Source organism: Lagopus leucura, unplaced genomic scaffold (genome assembly GCF_019238085.1).
Source record: "Lagopus leucura isolate 7727_CA_CO unplaced genomic scaffold, USGS_WTPT01 Super-Scaffold_774, whole genome shotgun sequence".
NCBI classification, from domain to species: Eukaryota; Metazoa; Chordata; class Aves; order Galliformes; family Phasianidae; genus Lagopus; species Lagopus leucura.
The window spans coordinates 6,090,595-6,111,917 of NW_024962258.1; the positions used below are offsets into that span (position 1 = coordinate 6,090,595).

At 41.8% G+C, this 21,323-nt stretch overlaps 1 protein-coding gene across 1 annotated transcript in view; it reads left to right on the top strand.

Annotated features, from left to right (window-relative positions):
- LOC122176441 (neuronal acetylcholine receptor subunit alpha-7-like) overlaps window positions 1–21,323 on the top strand; it is a 64,222-nt gene that overhangs the window by 2,007 nt on the left and 40,892 nt on the right. The window contains exon 2 of the mRNA XM_042864938.1: window positions 15,246–15,385. Coding sequence (XP_042720872.1) covers window positions 15,246–15,385 — 140 coding nt within the window. The remainder of the gene's footprint in view (window positions 1–15,245; window positions 15,386–21,323) is intronic.

The window sequence follows — 21,323 nt, forward strand, 5'->3', positions numbered from 1 at the left end:
AGTCCTTTCCATGACTTTCTGCTTCAGCAGCTTCATCCTGCTGCTGGGAGCCCTTGCAGATGTGCCCTTTTTGTTTGATCATTGCACCCCTTCTTGCCAAAGTGCCTGGAGGTAGCAGTGCTTTTCTGGGGGCTGTAAGACCTAATGAAGGCGCGCAAACTGGTCATCAGCTTCCTTGGATCCCAAATTACTTTTCTCGTAGTCAGATGTCCCTTCCAGGCCCAATGCAGAGTCTGAAAGAACATCTATAGGATCGGAGTGCTCTGTGAATCCAGCAGATACGTAGCAATTTCAAGAGGAGCGTCTGGAAATCACTGCTTCAGGCAAGGATGGCAAGGAAGGGATGAGAACCACACCTGCTGCTTGCCTCATGCGTGGTGCACTCTGAGAGCCAGGGTACAGATGACTTGCAATGGATTTCTCCCAGGAAACATATTCCACTGGCCACAATGAGACTTAGCCTCCCCAGGGAGTGTTACCTTCAGCTCAGCATGCAGTCCTTTGCTGGGTTTGAACATCCAGGTTAAACACACACTTTGCTGAATATCGAGCTGAAAGTCTCCAGCTAACCCATGTATTCTAATTACTCTGATTACCATTTTATGTACATCCTTTTGTTGTCGTTTTAAAGTGAGGCTACTTAACTGCCATACACCCCACACAGAGCAGAGTCAGACCCCTTAGTTTCTGTGCTCTGTGCAGGCTGACATTAGAGCCTTAGTCTGGCCATGTGATTTTGAGAAGTCCAACCAAGGCAAAGGCAAAGGCAAGGTAAAGACAGAGATCCTCCTGCAGTCCTGAGGGAATGGAAGGGCTAAGAAGTATGTGACACATCCTGTGGCAGGGAATGCTGCAAACAAGCTCAACAGCTAAAGGACAGAAATGATGAAATAATTCCACATGACTTGTTTTGCACCAGTTGAGTAAACCAGCTTCTCTTTGGTTCGCTTACCATGGAGTTGAATTCCTATGTTACAATCATTTTGTGCTTGCTCACAGTTCTACAGACTTGGATTAGCTCTGATGATCACATCAGAACACAGCTGGTGATCTTTATAAGCAAATCCTCAGTAGGACACTGAGGTTTTGGTTCACTTCTGTGCAAGCAGGTGCTGTTTCTGCAGTAGCAAAAATCATTGGCAAGACAGTCCCAAAAGAACAGGTTCTGCTGCCAGGCTAGAGTTTCTTTACTGTGAGCTAGTTAGTGACAGGAGTTTAGAGATCTCTGTAGCAGGAAGAATCAAGGCTGGTATTTAAATGCTAATCTGTAAAGTCTAAACTTTGGGGGCCTTAGTTGCATAGGAATGATGGAACTGCAGTGAACTGTAAAGATCTGAATGGTTTAGTCCAAGGAGACTGTTAAGTAGATGCTAGAAGTTCTGTATCTTAACAGAGTACCATGTATTTTCGTGGCAATTTGGGTGTTCAGTGGAATGGCTTCACCTTCATAAAAATTTAGCAGATCAGAAGCAGATATTAACATCAGATAATCTGTAGCCTTTTGTGATCTTCATTTGAAGTTTAAATGTAATGTTTAGCCCATGTCTTTCAAGCTGATCCTCTCTGAGTTGTGTCACTCCACTGGTAGATACTTTATGCAAAAGATAACAATGCGATTGGCATTTAAAATAGGAATTATATGAGGAAGACCTTTGCTTGCAGATGTTGGTGTATTTTTCCATGTTGGTTTAAAAAGATTCCATGCATGACCTTGCAGAGTTGGGAAATTACTGCTAAATTCCTGCCATTGATGTATTATCTGGAAGCAAAGATACTGGAATCTGGTGACTATAAATGCTGAGTGTGCAAGGAGATGACACATACACAGATTCAGACAGGACTTGTGCTTGTGGCACAACTCCATCCGTAGGCATTGCTCTTCTCTGTGATCAGAAATGCCAGAGAAGAGGTGCAGATCAACGCACAGTAGATAAGCAGAGCTTAAGGCGAATCTATGAGTTATGGTCTGCAACAGTTGCAGATCAGATGGTGCCTCTGGAGCTTTCATCCATGCTGCAACATAGGGGTACATCCAGTGGTTTCAGAACAGAAATTTGTACCCAACATTCAGGTTCTAAAGGTGGCTCCAGTTTTTTTTGTTTGTTTGTTTCTCTGTACCTCTCCAAATAGAGGTACAGAAGAGGATGAGTTAGCAATGGCAATAAAATATTGGATGATTTTGTCAGGAACTTTACCAAGCCCAAAAAGAGAGAGGTACTTAATGTTTATATGGTGCAGTGGGTACAGTGAACAGCAACATCCCTTCTCATACTGCATGAAGATGACTCTTCCCAGAGTCTAAGAAAGGAGTTACATTAGTCACAAGGCAGGAGATACAACACAATGGCTGTGATTTTCAAGGGAACAGAAGTAATGAAATGTCATTTGATTTCACTGTGTGATCTGAATGAAGGTTTAATGCAGTATTTCACCTATCTGTTGTAATTGATAGAGAAAATGTTCCTAGTTCTAGAGTGATTAAAGTAGATCAAAACCTTGGGTTCACTCCTGGTATGGTTATTCAAAGACAACTGCATAATATAATTAAGGAAGGAGTAAAGCTACCTTAGATTGGTAGGGCTAGCAGTGGTGATCAGCAGAACCCAAGGGAGTGACCGAGGTAGACAGGAGTTTATTGCAGATGTGGGACACACTCCTGAGCAAATATAGCTCAAAGGAAGAGTGTTGTTTATCAGACACTTGTACTGTCATTCAGGACAAGAGCCACTCTGGTCCCTTCCTTTGACCAAAATCAAAACATCATGAAGTATAATGGCAGATGGGAGGTTTGTCAGCAAAAACAAGCTAGAGCTATAATTTGCAGTTTGGGTTGACAGGACTGTACACTGTGTTCCCTGAAGTTCAACTGTGGCTGCATAGAAAGCAATCTCTGGATCATTTTGATTTTCACCACGCCAAGAGAAAATATTAGTTTGTAAATTGGAATATATGTATTTGTAGCTGCTGGAGTAAGTCTCTTTACTAAAGATTTGGTCTCTGGAGACTACTCTGGAGTAGCAGAGTGATTGCATCAGTGGACAAAGGAAGAGAAACTGATGTTTACTTGGACTTCTGCAAGGCCTTTGACAAGGTTCCATACCACATCCTTATTTCATAATAAGAATATAGAATCATAGAATCACTGAGGTTGGAAAAGACCTTAAAGATCATTGAGTCCAACCGTGACCTAACCATACTACCCTAACTAAATCATGTCCCTGAGCACCACATCCAAACAATTTTTAAACACATCCAGGGATGGTGACTCAACCACCTCCCTGGGGAGCCTAGTAGCCTTGCAGTGCTTAACAACCCTTTCTGTAAAGAAGTTTTTCCTGATATCCAACCCAAACTTATCCTGGCACAACTTGATGCCATTTCGCCTCGTCCTGTCCCCTGTCACCAGTGGGAAGAGATGAACTCCGCTCTCACTATAAACACCTTTCAGATATTGGCAGAGAGCAATAATGTCTTCCCTCAGCCTCCTCTCCCCCAAACTAAATAGCCTCAGTTCCTTCAGTTTCTCCTCATAGGGCATATTCTCCAAGCCCTCCACAAGCCTTGTTGCCCTTCTTTGGACCTGCTCCAGCACTTCCATGTCATTTCTGTACTGAGGTGCCCAAAACTGAAGGTACTCATGATACTTAAAGTACTTTGTGAGTACTCTAAGCTGGAGGGAGATGGATTTGAAGGATAGACTATTCAGTGGATAAAAAGCTAGTTGGAAGATTGCAGCAAAAGGGTTGTGATTAATGGCTCCATATCCAGATGGAAGCAGGTGATATATGATGTCCCCAAGGATTCTGTCTTTGGACTGGTGTTCTTCCACATCTTTATCAACTATGTGGATAGGTGGAATAGAGTGCACCCTCAGCAAGTTTGTTGGTGACATCAAGCTGAGTGGTGCATTTGACACAACAGAAGGAAGGGACACTATCCACAGGGACCTGGAGAATTGGGCCTGTATGAACCCAGTGAGGTTCAATAAGACCACGCGCAAGGTGCTGCACTTATGTTGGTACAATCCCAGGTATGTGTACAGAATGGAAGAACTCACTGAGAACAGCCCTGTGGAGAAGGACTTGAGCGTTCTGGTGGATGAAAAGCTGGACATGAGCCAGCAGTGTGTGCTTGCAGACCAGAAGGCCAACTATATTCTGAGCTGCATCAACAGAGGAGTCGTCAATAGGGTGAGAGAGGAATTACCACCCTCTGCTCTGCCCTTGTGAGACTCCATCTGTAGTAGTACATTTACATCTGGGGCCCCAAACACAGAAGAGGTGTAGAACTCCTGAAACACGTACCAAGGAGGGCCACAAAGATGATCAAATGACTGGAGCACCTCTCCTCTGAGGGAGTTGGACTTGCTCAGCCTGGAAATAGTTAGAAGGAGATGGAATTGCAGCCTACCAATACTTGAAGGGAACTTATAAGCAGGAGAGTTTTATGTGGTCAGATAGTAATAGGAAAAATGGGAATGGCTTTAAACTAAAAGAAGAGAAATTTAGGTTAGATGTTAGGAGAAAAGTCTTTACTCAGAGGGTGATGAGGCACTGGCACAGACTGCCCACAGAAGCTGTGGGTATCCCATTCCTGGCGTCGTTCAAGGCTGGGTTGGATGGGGCCTTGGGCAGCCTCATCTGGTGGATGGCACCCTAGCCCATGGAGTTGGAACTAGGTAGTCTGTAAGATCCCTTCCAGTCTAAGCCATTCGATGACTCTCTGACTCTATAATTCTGTGATATCCACAAAATTTTAATTAGCCTACCCCAGCCCTAAAAGAAGTGTTACCTGTGCTTGAAAGCTAAAGATCCTCACAAATGACTTGTGAATTGTATTACTTCCTTTCTTTGCAGTCCTGGTTACCTTCCTAGACTTCTCACAGATTTGATATTAATGTTTGTGTTCATCATTATGTACTCATCTCTTCTTTCATCTCTTGCCCATTTTAGTATGTAACACTTTCCTACCAAGTATCTTTTCAAAGTCTACTAAAAGACAGAGGTCTAACCTCCATTGAGACCTTCTAGCTGATGTTATGAACAAAATATATACATATTATACAAAGCTAATGTACCTCACATGCTAATTAGAGACAATTCCAGTTTAAAGAACTTTGTTACGCATGCAAAACTACTTGAAGTCTCTGTGCAAATGGGACGTGCATGTAGATTCTTCCAACAGACTTCCCAAATTCAGTGTTTATTTTTCTGTATGGAATGAGGCTTTCTCCCCTCATATCCTTAAACCCTGCATACTGATTGACCATTTGAAGAGCCCTAAGCAAAAGACTTGCTGTTCTAATGTAGCCCAACAGCTATGCTGTAGCATATTCTGCAAGAACATTTTGTTCAAGGTCTAGGACTTCTTCTAATGTATTCTTCAAAGATTCTGGATCCCCAGATTCCACTAATGTAGTCATCCGAAACTGTTAAATTAACATCTGCCTGTGCATTGCCAAAAATGTCAGTGGGAGGTCAGAATGATTAAGAAAAGATAGATGAACTGAAAAAACGTGTGAGTGAGGAAAGGTGCCATTCAACTGCAGAGGACCTCCTCCAAGCTGGGCAAGTCATTTCCCCTTTGGATCAAAATGCTCTAGCAGCCTCAGGAAGTCTGAACGCAAGGCAGCATTGGGTCACCTTCTTCCTTTCAGGCTAGTTGGGGTCTCTCAGAGACTAAGCAACACAAAATCTGCTATCTTATCACAAAATGATGGCCATACCACATGGACGTGCTGCTTTTTTTTTTTTTTTTTTTTTTTTTTTTTTTAATTTGCACTGACATAATTCATAGAATCATAGAAGTGTTTGGATTGGAAGGGACCCCAAGGATCATCAAGTTCCAACCCCCTGCCACAGAAGGAGCTTTAGATTGAAGTTACCTAGGCTGCTGATTGAAAAGAGTAAAATCATGTCAAAACCAGGCTCCCCAGATCATCATTGCCTAGGAGTTCCTCATTTTCATGTAAAATTCTTTCTTCCTCTTAGTTGGGATCTGAGTCAACCAATGCAGTTTTGGCTGCCAGACAACAGCAATGAAAGCCATGTATTTCGTATTCCTATTGATCCCGACAAAACCAGAACATGAGAAAAAACAACAACAACAACAAAAAAATCATTTACCATCCTGAAAATGGAATAATGCTAATAAACCCACATGTCACTGAGAGCTGGTGACATTCAGAGTATGGAAAACAGCTGTGTAGTTCATGACACAGACTGAGTTCTGCCACTTGATATGCCCAAAATCAAATCTGGCTGAATCAGCCAAATCAAACAACTTCTTATGATTTCTTATGTCTGAGTTCAGATCTCTACAGATCTTTGTTTTGTTAATCACAAGCCTAATTTGCCTCATCAAGACAATCCATTTCCCTCATCAAGACAGCCTTAGAAGGAGCTTTTGTCTTCAAGAAGGAATAAATTCAGACTCCCTGTTGGGAATTTTTGTGCCTGTATTTACAATTCCCTTTGTGTTTGAAGACTGGATCACCAAAATTGAAAAGATGTGTTTTCCTATTTCCCAATTCAGGTGTGGAGCACAGACAAGGATGAAAAATGATCAGCTGTTCAAGATACTGTCAAAATTCTCAACAGCAAAACCCACATCCCTTTCACAGGGCTCTGACATCACCTTTCTTGTCATCTATCATTTGAGTTTCTGACAGAAGAAAGACAAGCTTGCAACTTTCTTAACAGGTCTTACATTGTCCATCAGTGCCCTGCCTATTCCTCTCAAACATTGCAGCCCACTTACTTTGCTCACAGGCCATAGATAAGGCTTGAGCAACATAGGAAGAGGATACAGGAGTTAAACCTGTCCTTGCCTTTTGCATCCTCTGTATCTTTGGTGCTTTGTTTTGTTATGCAAGAGCAGTTTTCTGGCTGACAGGGCAGAAGTTCATCATTAATTTCCTAAATCTGGGAAAATCTATTTGGACAGAGAGGTGTAGTAATAATAGCAGGTATCAAAGCAGATAAGCAAGTTTGGTGAAGGCTCAAAAGATGATACTTAAGAAGACAGATTTTTTTTTCTAAACCCAGTGCAGATAACAGTAGTGCTGAAGGCTGAAATGACATGTTCAGTTTGCTGTGCAACACTATTGTCCAGTTTCCATTTCCTACTCTGAAAATATTATGAATAGAAAATATTAGAAGGAAGGGAAAGATGAGACAACCTCCCAGGAAGAGAAGTGTCCCCGAGATGTGAAGAAAACAAAGATGAAAATCAAGCATAGTTCTCCCATTTGTTAGTCACAAACTTCTCTCTATGAGATGGAGGAAGTGGCTTCTTTTTCACAGGTCAAAGGTGAGGGAGTGGCCTTGCCTCAAAACCACTGCTATGTAGTGAAGGTTCTTTGGCACTAGTGATAGTATGAAATTGCTCTGGAAGAAGCAGGAGACAGGTCAGAGTGAAAATGTTGTGAATTGTCCTGTGGAAATGAACACCTTAGTGTGCCCAAACACACTGCAGTGGCTCTGGTCTGTTGCAGTGATTTTCAGTGGGCTTGGAGTAAGTTCCTTTTGTCTTACTAGCAGCACTCAGTAAAGCTCATAAGCTTTCCTTAGGAGGGCTTTCCCTTGATTACTGGCTTGGGTGCTGATATGTGCAGAGGTGAAGGGTTGTGACAAGCTGCCCTGCAAACCAGTGTGTGTGGGGAATTCAGAAGTGCACTCCAGTCTGCTGGTGACCATGTCCCCTGTGTCTCACTATTGCCATATGATTCTAAGTCTTTTCATGGGCCTCCGTCGCTGCTTCTCCTGACAGATCCTGGGATGGCTGGCAGGAGTCATCTCCACACAACCACAACATCCTCTAACATGTTTCGGTGGGGAGCTGAAGATGGGATTGGATTCTCACTCCTGACCCTTGTCTGTCTTCCTCCTCCTGTGCTACCCACTTCTGTTCTGTAGTAACTACACTTATATTGCATGGAGCTGATGTAAACTAGCATCTCAGTAAAAATTCTGGTTTTTTATCCTGTATGCCTGCAGCTGGTTATGTTTCTTTCTAATCTGGAGCAATGAGGTAGTTCTGATAACTAGCAAATTTGAGAGGTATGCTGCTGTTAATATCTTAATGTGTGTCTTTTCATCTCACATGCGTATCTCAGCCTTTAAAACATCTGCACCAAGCCATCAGGAGCACTGAAAAAATAATCCCATCCTTTCATTATATAATGGCCTATATACTCTTTTTAGCATGTTGTCATGTGCCTGAAGTCTTTGAGTTGAAACCCTTCCTCACGTACCCTTTAATACCCTTCTCTGCTGGGAGCTCTTTATCTGGTAGAAAGGAACAGAAATGACCAGTGTCAGGAAGAACAGGTCTTTTTGCCTGAGAAAACATGGCATTTCTCACATTCCTCTAATGAAATTTGAATATAAGATGCAAAAATAATCTGCACAGTGAAAGCTGAAGATAAGAGTCAAAGATTACCCAGGAGGGAAGCAGATTAAAAAGAAGTTTTAAATGAGGGTTGTATTCAAATAAACATCACTTGAACACACACGGGGCTGAGGCAGCTGATGCGATTGCATTGTCTTGTGTGCCTGTACTCTTCCCTGAAGATGTGATGGTGTGCATTTTAAATCAAAGGGCATTGAAAGAAATCATGCTTTTACAGCCACAGATAAAAGTGAAAATGCTGCACGTAAGAACAAAAGCGGATGGGACACATCTGTGTCTCTGGGGATTAAGTGACATATGGTAGCTACATGCTTTACATTCTCAGAAAGTGGGAAAATATACAAAATAAGGTGAGAGTTTTTTAATAGTTACCAAAGCAGTGTAACTATACTATATTTGTGTAAGTGTTGTTGCCATTCCAATTATTTATGTCAGTGAAGTCACCTGTGAAACAAATTGGTTTTAATCCTCTCCTGTTACTTCCCTCATAATTCATAGTTGTATGTGCTTCATATCCTCCTGTGATCATTTTATTTGCATTCTTACAAGCATACCTAAAAATCCCTAAAAGTAAACAGTGATAAACTAAAAAGAAAACAAATAATGAAATGCTCTGGAAGAATCTGCAGTTTGTTAGGAAAATACTTGAGAATTCCAGGAGCTAGCTCTGCTGCTCAAGGGTTTTCCTAATGGCTTTTGCTGTGTAAATGTTCCAGTCACACTTATGTATTAGGTAATCCTGATACAATTAAATATAAAAATACTACCAGTATAACAGATGCTAGTTTTCATAGAGTCCAGAACTCCATCAGTGTTTTTTTTTTTTTGCAAAACAGTAAAAAGCAAAACTAACAGAAACCACCCCAAAAAAAGGGAATATGGCAAAAGAACAGTACACAAAGAGGAAAGTGCTACAGAAATATTGTGAAAAACCTGCAGAAAATACAAAAAGAGTAAATAAATAGGCACAATATTTCTGCAGTCTTGGACCTTTTTTGAAGCAGCAGGGGACAAAAATCTTTGAACACATAATCAGCCAGGAATATATGTTGATTTTAACAGCTGTGCTTATGCAAATTCTTCTTGGAATGGTTTTTGAAAAATATAAGAAAAAGGCATGCTTTGTAACTCAGAAACACAACGGCATGCAGATGTGTCAATAAAAATGGCATAGGAAGAGTAGGACGTTTGAACTGAAAATGCTTTACGTATGAATAGCTCCCCTAGTTCTGCATGAATAAAGCAGTAGCTCAGGACTGTGCCAAGAGAAATGAGCAACAACCAGAAAGAGTTCAGCTAGAACAGAAGCTGGTTCAATGCAGATAAAATAAAATAAAATAAAATAAAATAAAATAAAATAAAATAAAATAAAGAGATTATCAAAATAAATCCAGGGAACAACATTAACAAGAGGTGGAATAATCAGTAAATGTAGATAGGATGGCTCAGATCAGCTTGGAAATCCCTGTACTTTCGTCTTCCTTCCTATTAATGTTTCACTGTTCAGTTGCTCTGCATAGGAAGACATTCTGTGGCCCACAACAGAAATACTAGATTAAGGAGTTGACCCCTTTTGGAGCAAACCTGGGGAACTGGCAAGGCTGCCTTGGAGCTCAGGGAGTTCAGCATGCCAAGCAGAGCAGTAGGATCTAGCAGCCAAGATATGGCAGCCCTGCTCTGACCTTCTGACCTTCCTTGGGGGTAGCACAGGTGCAATCTATACAGAGATAGTTGTGATTGTGACAGCCTTTCTTACCAGACAACACTGAGCAGCCTCCAGACCAAACAGCCCCTTTGACAGCTCTTCAGTGCCAAACCCACAGAAGGTGCAATGAGTGTTGTGTTGGCACAGTAGGAAGTCAGGATGCCACTCCAGCACAGAAGAAGCAAGCCAAGTCCAGAGGAACAAGGCAGACAGAGAGGGTAGAAGAGGTGTGTGGTCAGCCCATAGCCACTTGTCGTGTGTTTCTTCAGTAGGACAAGCAAACTGTTAGTGGAGGAAGCCAGTGCAAACCACATGCAGCACACAGGGTAGGGGTAGTGGCTTCACTGGTTTTGATCAGATTACTTTCTTTTTCTTTTTTTCCTGCCGGGAGGTTGGGGGTCATTTAAACACCTAACTTTAGTTTTGTGGAAAGCACAGATACCTGAGTCACACTCACTCAGGTCAATGTATCTTATGTCACCACAAAGTACACATGCTAACTGAGGCAGCTCTCCTTGACATCACCAGCAGCAAGACATTTTGTGCTTGAGTGTAGGCATGCCCAGTTGCTGAGTTGGAGGTGACATCAGCCAACACCAGCTTGATCTGATCTCAGTATCTCAGAGAATTCAAAACCCTTTATAAGCGCCATGGTGGCTCATAGTCAGTATGAGACACCATCTGTGCAAATCTTATCAGAGATGCCTCTCTCCTTCTAGCCGTTAAGCCACACTTATCCAGATTCCTGGATGCAATTATTAACTTGCTTCTAGACTTGCTCTGAGGAGATCTCTGCAGCTTAGCTACTAAAGCTTTGCAGATGTTTATTTGATAACCAAATATTTTGTGTTTTATTCCTATTGACTCTGCCTGACCTGTCTGGGGAATTGCAACATGTCTATATCCAACTGCTGAAATCCTACATGCAAACTGTGTGTGTGCAAAGAAAGATGGAGCCAAACTGTGAGCTGGTAGCAAGGTGCCTTTTTTTTGTTTCTTGCAGAAATAACTTAAGGCAAGCATGCTGTAGGTGAATGGTGGAGAAGGACAGCTGTTCCCATGCATTTCAGAAATAAGCCCATAGAGAAGCCACATCCTGATTTTTCATTTACATCATTCCCTGATCCAGCACACCACACTGCTCCCCACGAGGGATTTCTCTAATCTCACAGTAATACATTTAAAGGGACACATATTTTATTTTATTAGAGAAGATGGTAGCATACTGCAATAGAGAAATATTTCCTGGGCAGGTTACCTTGCAGAGTAGTTCTCAGCAACTCTGTCCTAAAAAGATACATTTTCATGATAATGTGTGTTTCCAGAAGAATTCTGTAGCTGCTTATGGGTCACAATTATCAACTGGTGAACATTGCAGTGTGGGTGTGTTGTAGACTTTGCACAGGCTGCTGTATGAGAGGAGATCCAGAGAGGTACAGACTACATTAACGTAGTCCATGAATACATCTACTCTACATGAAGCTCTTCACAATACCATAAGGGGACTTTATCCCTGCCATGGGTTAATTGTCTTGTGCCTGCCAAATGTCTGCAAACTGCAGGAGCAGCTTAGGGAACCAATTTAGGTTACACAGAGTGTAAAGCTGAGTCGCTGAGTCACAGCATACTCCAAAATTCTGCCTACCTTTCGCAATTGCATTTCACTTAATAATTCCAGCCCAGCAGCCTTTTGTTTCAAGAGAGAAATCCAGCAGCCCTGATGGGGACACTGAGATGAAATACCTTCTATTATAGAAGCTTACAACATTCCTTGCTGGAAATCATGTTCTGTTCTCAGATTTTATTTTGCTTGTTTGTTTTCAATTTCTGGTCCCACATATAGCCAGCTTTGGTGCCCTTTCCACAAAATAGAGCCCTTCAGTATCTGGTGCACATCCCCTCCAAGTCCTCAGTACTTTTTATCCCTTTCACCAGAAAAAGAACTTGGAAATCAAATTTGATCATTAAAAATAAGTAACTGAATAAATAAAAATCATTTCCCTTTTTAAAAAAAATTGTATTTCTTCTATTTCAGTCTGTTACCATTTCTACTTGTGTGTTCGTTTGAGAATTATTTCCTACTGTTTCCTATATAATTAAGCAACACATGGGATATTGGCTCAGGCAGTGGGACTTTTTTTACTCAGAGTGAGCAGCTTTTATAATCAAAGACCCTACAGCCAGAAAACATAATTCTTAATGTCTGTGCCAGTTACTTGTACTTCTACTGTAACACACATAGCGAAGCAAGTCTGCTTGGTAGCAGACTTTGGGAGACTAACCTAGCATCATTAAGTTTCGACAGCCAACTTCCAGCCTAATTGAAAAGGTGAAACAACGCATTAGTGACCAGTGAGCTCACAGTGCCTCTGCTTTTGATAAGGTTTCTGTGTCTGAAGGGTAGGCAGTGGAAAAGCTTATTCTACCAGTATTCCTGAGAGATCCAGACTTCCTCATCTTCATCAAACACTCCACTTAGCACACAGAGATGTAGTGTCACAATGCATTAACACAAGCATTGCAAGAGAAAAAAGCAGCAATCTCTCTGGAATAGGAGACATTCAGTATTTGAAAATTACAATTTAAAGAAAAAGTCTATGAAAACAAAGGTCTGACTTGCCACCCACCTCATTTCCTCCTCCGAAGCAAACGTAACAGAGAAATGGTATTGTGATTGGACTTACCCGGTCTTTGTAATGCCAACAACTGCCACAGCTACATTCTAGGACACTCCAAGACAACCACTGCTTCTGAATCTCTGTAATTTTATATACTTAACTGGGAGCGCACAGACATGTAGCTATTCATGCCAGTTCAGCCAGGCAGTGTATAGACCAGCTAAGGATACCTTAACAATTTTGGTTACAAGAGGTAGGAAAGTAACAGGACCCCACTGCAGAGGGGAGAGTTGAGGATGGGATGGCAAACCAGGTTTAAGAAGAGCAGTAATATGTAGTAAAATGCTGTAAGCTGAGCTCACAGTGTGAAGACATTTTCCTGGAATACTTAAGGTTATGCTCATGTCTCTCCCAGTCAGACCTCTCTGAACGAGCTCTTTTAATGCACCACAACAGTGGTGATATCAGGGCACTGAGCAGTCAAGCTGACCAGAGCCTGGAGAAGGCACTTCACTGTTGCAAAAGCTGAGGTAGACAGTTTAAAAAGAGTTTTGGAGGCAACCATTACATAAGCACTCAGGATGAGGGCAGAAGTGCAGACAGTCATTCCTTCCCTAAAGCACAGGAACATGGAGAAGGAAGTTAGGGGAGCATGCTGGGAAAATGAAAAGACAGCAAGTTTGCTCAAATCATAGAGTCTCTATCCATTAGACACTGTGTTGCTGTTTTCCCTGTTTTCCTTCTTACAGAGGGGTCTTACAAGGGAATTGGGGTGTGCTGAGGCACTGGAAAACAAATATTGAGAACCTAAATTAGTACCTTGCAGGAAAGCTTGTTTAAACTGGTGAAGCAGAGAAACTGTGGCCAGAACTGCTTATTGCAGATGGTTAAACGTGGCATTCAGTGTGTCAGCAAGGGCTATTGGAGCAGCCCTAAGGCATCTCATCCCCTCATACCCCATGACCATGTAATGTATTATTCAAAAAGAGAGTGTCCATAAAACTGATATGTCAGTGCAGCTCACCAAATTAAACAGAAATACTTCTCATTCACCAGGCACTGCCATATTCAGAAGCCACAAAATTCTGTTTAGTACCAGAAAAGCCAAAGGGAACATGAATTCAACAGGATTATAAATAGAGCAATATTACCGGCTTTAAAAGGTCTGGCTGCTGTATTTGAGAGATGCCTGTTCCAGGCTTACAGGGCTTGCTGAGCACAGTAAAAAGCTGGGGAATAGGAAAGCTGGCTCTTAGTGTTTGCTTGGATTGTCACAAAGGCATTCAAATTAACTACTGTGGGAGGAGTCCTGGCCTCAGTGTGAAGAGCTCTGGTCAAGAGTTTAAGAGTCACATCCACAGACACCAGAAGCTGCAATGGAGTAAAAATGCTTCAGTCCAAAGTAATAACTATTCAGAGAGTAGATTCCCTCTCAGGGGTTGGTTTTCCACAGATCCGGGAATGCATACTCACACTGACAAGAGTGATTTGTCCTCAGGGAGCTGCAGCCCATGACACTCACCCTGTTTGATGCAGCTCTCAGCACGTGCACCTCTTGGGGGACCTGAGCTCCCGAGCAGTGTATCCCAGCAAACTGCTGGCGTTGACAGGGATGAGCCCTGATCCATCACTGCTGCATCCATGATAGCTGTGGCCAGGAAGCACAGCAAAAACACTTACATGAACTCTCTCTGTACCCAGTGCAAAGCTGAGGAGCCAATACACAGCAGCATTATGCAATTTAATCACATATTGAGGTTCTGCTAGTCATTAACAAGTTTATGTGTCTGCATGGCATCTTCTGCTGAATATTCCCACAGAAAGAGAAGTTAAACATCTAACATCTTCAGTTCAATATCAACATTGTACATACCTGTCAAATATTCTAGCCTTCATACCATCACCTTATTTGGAAGAAAGGCAAGGGAAGTAACCCAAAGCCTGGAGAGACTGCCACATAAAACTGAAGGCAGTGTGAAGAAGGCTTTTTACTACTTCCTGAGTACACACCCAGAAAAGCCTGATAAATCTGCTGTGAGTAATAAGTATACCTGTTGCTCATGCTGGATAAACACAGAATGTGTCCAAGTAATACCAGTGCTGGCACACTGCAGTCCACTGCAGGAAATAAGAGTGAGCAAATAAAAAAAGCTCTCTTACTACCTTCCAGCAAGTTGTCTGATAGTTTTGGCGCCTCTGACCGTTGTCAGGAGGGAAACCCAGATGTGGGGAACTTTTACTCTGAGCCCAAAAGACTGCTCAGTAGTTCCTGAGTGTTTGTAAATAGCTAGAGCATTAATAGTTATTCTCTTTAGAAGTTCGTCAGTCACATATGCAGAAAAGACGTGTCTGTCACACCTATATTAGAGATTTGGAGAACTTTTGGGAAATGCTTTCAAATTACTGACACATTAAGAAGCATTTTTTGCTAAACAGACAAATTATCATTTGTCCCCCTTGGGACAGCACGACCAGCCTGAGTGACAGTGACCTTCTTTCTTTTCTCCTAGTGTCTCAGCAGGGTGAAAGCCAGAGACGCTTGTACAGAGATCTACTGAGAAACTACAATCGTCTGGAGCGCCCAGTCATGAATGACTCCCAGCCCATTGTAGTTGAGCTTCAGCTTTCTTTGCTGCAGATAATTGATGTGGTAAGTCGCTGGCTCTCTACGGTACCCATTCAGCATAATATATCTGATCTCTCATGTAGGTACCAAACACTTCATCTTAATCAGTCTGTCAGAGGTGAGAGCAGGCTGGCTTTGACTGAGCATTCTTCCTAAGTGCTGGAGTACGTGTTTTGACATTTTTTAAAGAGTGAATATCCTCCTAGAAGCACAAGTTCTGATACAACATGAGCTGCAAGAAAATTATGTAGTTTTTCACTTTAAAGAGAAAAAAAGAATGCGGTAGTTTAGAAGCCATGTGTCATTACAAATTATTAATATGTTCTTCTCAGAGCCATGCAAGATGCAATCACTAAAGACCATGTGCAATGTTAAAAGCCAACATCACATCAGTTACACCTTTTCTTTAGACATTATATTGGCATTGACCTCTTTTCCCTTTTTTTTTTTTTGCACTACAATTGAAAGATTCTGCGTTGAGATGAGGTTAGAAATGCATAAAAGCAAAAGCTGGAGGCATAGCCCTCTAATTGTCTTTGCTGATCTCTCTGCAACATACATTTCAAGTCTGGAGATTTGAGCAATGGAAAATTTCACCATAATATACTGAATTCAAATCCCTTTTTCATCCCGAAGAGGATTCTCTATCATGAAATACACTATATAGAATTTATTTTGCATGCGTGGAAAACAAAACAGTCAAGAGGACAGTTTTAACTACTTTCAGCTTGTCAAAGCAACAAACAGCTGACAAATCAGTGCTCCTCCCTTCTTCTTTCTCCCCTCCCCTGCCTTCCCTTCCTCTCGCCTCCCCTTCCCTTCCTTCCATAGCCATATGGAATTGTTTCTAGTGCACTGTCACTGCTGGGAAGAGAACAAGGAGGAGAGAGAAAAACTTCTAAATATTGTGCATGTGCTGACCAATTTGTCACAGGTCTCAAACATACAGACTTTTTAAAATATCCACAACCTTTTTGAAGATGTGCAGCTCGCTTTCTCTGGAGGGGCAAGCAGGCCTCTGGTGCTCTGGCCCTCCAGAATCATGCAGCACCAGTGCCAGGACCAGCCAGTTGTGGTCCTCCTGCAGCAGGCAGCAGCCACTCAGGCAGGATAAGCTGCTTTCTCTTTTGTCACATTAGCAAATGCACCGAGCTGGAAGAGAGAGATCAGTACCCTTAGCTGAAGTCACTCATTCATGGCAAGAGCTCACAAACCTCTTCATGAACGAAAGAGCAGATAAATCCTCCAGCTACTTTCAAGTAAATTTCAGTGAGCAATTCCAGGTTTAGCAGAGGCATCTTAGCTCCAAAGATCTTGCTTCAAACATTCTTTTTCCAACAGTGTTTTCATGCGGTAATTTGAAGGTTAGGGGTAGCAGAGGGGACTTTTCAGCCTTCAGGCTGTGACTGTACATTTTCAAAGTCAGTCAGTCAGTTAGAGGGAAGAGTTACATAAAACTTTTTTTCAGCTGGGTTTCACATGCCCATGTGAAATGCATCCTTTCAGCAGGCTACATTTCTTTAAGTGCTCTATCTGTGTTATGTCAATGCCTGTTGCAACCAATTTAATTCCTCTATTGCATTTTGATTGTCTGCAGTAGGAAAGGGGTCATCTAGATGGTCATGCATACATAGAAACCAGCTTTGCTTCCCTGCACACAGTACAGATGCTGTAAATTCTTCAGCTCAGAGCATTATGCAACCTGCAATTTCAGTAATGCAGAGTAACCTGAAATTTGTTTACTACACAATGTGAAAAAAAGTGTCTGTCTCCTCCAGTCCTTTGTGCACGGACTAAAGTATCTTCACACAATACAGTAGCAGAAGAATCCACGTCAAGGACAATATGAGTTGAGCTTATCATGCTTATCATCATAAGAGTCGCATGGGGACATCTGCATGGGAACAGATGGGCACTGGACTACTCTCTGGTTGGATGTAGACAGTATTTTAATTTGTTGATAAGGGAGAAATATCCTCCTTTCTTTACACAAAGCATTTAGGTGATCATTTCTCTTCTTGCTATCTTGAAAGCTGCACCATGTACTACTTCCAGCAGTGGAAACATTGTCCAGGATGTCAGTGATAATGTGGCTGCCACTCAAGTTTCTGCAATGGAGGGGTAAAAGGGCCAATGTGACATCAACAAGTGGCTGAACCAATCAGCTTAAAAATCCACAGAACACCATTCCCATGGGGGCCAGCACCCAATATAGGAAGTGAAACGTGAACAATCTGTCAGGAAGCAAGTTCTCAGTGTGAACGCTGCTGCTCAGCCTCCGCTGCTGGCAGAACAGATTGCAGCATCTGGATGCTCCAGCTGCTGAAAGAAACACTTGTTTAAGAGGTGGGTTGTGATGTAAAGAGCAGCAGACGAGGTACAAAAGATCAGTAACCTCTTTTAGCTGCATGCATCACAAGGCCAACCAAGGGTTGTCTCACTCAGACAAGAGGCCAAAGCCAGCTGCCAGACTCAAAACCTTGAAGAACATGTTCTCTGCTTTTCACAGAGGCAAATGCAAGAGAAGGACATCTGTCTCTTCACAAGGCCTGGGTTGCCATGTCCAGGGATCACTCTTACTTGGGGCTTCCACATTCCCTAAGTCATTTCCTGACACCAGTAGTGGATTTGGCTGGTGAAACCTCCCACAGAGCACTGCTAGGCAAGTGCTCTCTGACAGCCTGACAACCCAAGCAAGGGTAGAGCACATCCAAGAGTACCTGGAACAAGATTCGTCTTCTTACTTTGTCTAAAACTCCAGCCCATCAGAAAGGCTGGACAAATCAAGAGATGAGATATTTTTCACAGAGAAGAAATTCAATGCTTTTTCACTGGGGCCTGTTAGGTAGAAAATATTTGTCATCATGAATAGCAGTTTTGATTGCTCCTGCTGGCACCTGCAGGGAACCTTATCTGAGGGGATCTACATCCTTTATGTCAGAGTATGGTGAGACATCTTAAAAAGTACCATCTTTTTTTTTTCAGCTTTCTTTCTGCTTGTGATACTGCTTACTATTATCTTCAGCTCAGTGCATCAATGCTACTGCAACAGTTTCCTCACTGCCCTTTGTTAGCCAGAGCAAAAGCTTGTTTGATTTGCTTTTCTAGGACACATTTCCTCAAAGTGCAATTTTAAAAATACCATGAAAAAAGAGGAACCCACCAGTCAACTAACAGAAATGTGTAATGAATAAAACTGGAGCACGTATCACAGACTTTAAAAAAAAATTCCAAATAAAAAGCCTCATTTTAAGAAGAGTGCTTCAAAGTGGCTGCACAATGCTGCAGAGGTAATAAATGCCTCAAAAGCCTTTTCTAAAATCAAACACACCTCCAAATTTCCTACAGCAGTGTTGATGCCCTTCAGAGGCAATACACAGTTAAGCACATTCCTTGGCCTCGTGAGAAAGAGGGAGGGCACAGACACCACTCTCACATTGTTATCTTCTGCAGAGCCATCCAAAGGTCTGGTTGTGCATCTCCTCTCATGTCATGGCGTGCCCTACTGCCTTTCTGCATGTTCACTCTTTCGCTTGCCACTGATTCAGAAAATCTCCCAGCATTTGCCAGGTTGCCCAAGTTTTTAATGCCACATGGTTGTTAATGCTTTAATCACAACTTTCTCCTGTTTCTGAGAGACTGTCAGTAAGAAGAAGGGTGTGCAGTCACCAGTGGGAAGAAACAAAAATAATGAGAAAAAACCCCACCAGCCACTGAAAAGTCAGTTGGCACTCCAGAAGCCAAAGAATCCATTGCTTTATTTGCAGCTACTAATTCCAAACAAACACTACATGAGGAAAATTTAATGCGTACTATTCTGATTTGACTGAACCGCTTGTAGAAAGAGAGCACATTCTACAGACTGCAGGATCATCCCAAACCTAATCACGTGCGTGCAAACAATCCTACATAAGCTGCAGATTTTGATGCTGCTTGAAGCTCCTGATTGGACTAGAAAGCAGCAAGACAAGATCACAGAATAATTTAGTCAGGAAGTAAAAAGCAAATATTCGGATTGTCTCCTGAAAACCAAAACTATGCATATTGTACATTTCTTGGGGAGGGAAATTATGGGAAAAATCTGCATATACCTTCTCTGAGCACCCAGGTGCGATTATTACTACTATAAGCAGTAGTTTTAAACTAGCTTAGCAGCCCAATAGTTTTAATCTTCTCTATCAGAAAGACATCAAACTGCCGGATTCAAGCTTTAGTTCACTCTGTTTTGTTCATTTATTGTTGTTGTTGTTACTGTAATTTATTGTTGTGGTTGTTATTTTGTTGGTTTAGTTAGTTTGTTTTAAGATTGATATAACAATAGTTCTCCATTCCAAGCAGCTCTTCATGTCCTTTGAATTCAGCCCCCAAAGGGCAGGCTGGTGTGGAATGAGCTCTTTGCTGAAGCTTGCTCCCTTTGCGTGAAAATTGCCAAAGTGAAAGCAGGCAGCCTGTCTGTCTATCACAGTTCTCCCAGTTCAAAATCTCAGTTCTGAATGTTTCCTTGTCTTTAAGTTCTTGTGTTCTGTAGGATGTAAGTAGAGAAGGGCCCTGTAAACGCAGGTGGCTTATGCAAGAAACTCTACTTTTAACATGAAAATGTGCTTATTCCTTCCAGAAAACATCAATGCAGTGCAGGCATAGTTTTTCCTTTTTGTGAGGTTAGCAGAGGACAAGAAGCACCAAGTAGCTGTGGGTGCTGGTGTTACTGGTGTTAGTACTCCTGCCAGCAGAGCTGAGGAAGATGGCAGCCAGCTATGCTGGTTTTGCAGGGGAATTTAACAACAAGAGACTTGAAGAGTTATGTTTCTATCTCTAATTCTCCTCTCCATTCCTAAATTGTCTTTACAGCAACTAGATCATCCCTTCTCACTGCGCATTCTGGCGCAGTCATATGACCAAATATCTGCACAGCAAACCCAGGTCAACTCACAAGTCATTCAATGAAATAAATACAAATACGCCAGTACGCATAAGCAGCCATTGACATATTATTCCCAATATAGCATCAGCATTCACTAGATTAAACCATAATCCTGATAGTACATCCTGTACAAATCTTTTCAGGATGGATAACTTCAACAGCATAAGCATGACCTCTCAAGAATGAAACAAAGAACACATAGCAGACAGAGATGTAATCAGAGATGTAATAAGAAAAGGATTATTAAACAGATATTCTGCATTTTGTTTACTTACAAAGCATCAGTAAACAGTAAGGAGAAAAACTTGTTCAGCCCTTCTGGATCTTTCTTTTTTTTCTTTCTTTTTCTGTCCTATTAATGCTTTTCCATTTATTTGTGGGCTTCCCACACAGCTTTTCTGAGCTATATTTATTGTTTATCCTTGTACAGACCTACATTACAAAACAATGTCTTTTTCCAGAAAGATTTTTCTCCACCAGAAGTTGCATTCTCATTTTGCAAGAGTAAATTCACTGATTTACTAAATTCTCCCTGCCACTGCAGGGAGACTGAAGCAATTGGTGTTACTGAGGAAGAAATTTGGACGTCATTATAAAAGCTGAAAAGCTGTAATTAGTGTCCGTGAAAAATAGTCATTAAAATTCCAAGCAGAAAAATTACAGAAATGTTGATAGAACAATAGATTCATTAAAGTTAAATCCCAAACTCTCTCTTCTGGTCATATAGTTCACTTACTGTGGCCAATTTTAAACTCTGAGAAGAAAAATTAAATAAATTGTCCTATTCATTAACGTGGATGGAGCTTCAAGAGTGGGAATGCCAGGGCTAATTGAGTCATGAGTGAGTACTTTGGCTGCCGGCTAAGAGCCAGGCATTATCAAAATGCTACTCTTACTAAGCCAATTAAACATTTGAATCTGCTAGCATAGTGAAGTTAGGCACTATGGGAATTACAGCTTCCGTCTGAAAAGTCTTTGCCCACACACTTGCTTTAAGTATTATCATGAAGGCTTAATTACCTGCCTTTTAACTTAGTGCTT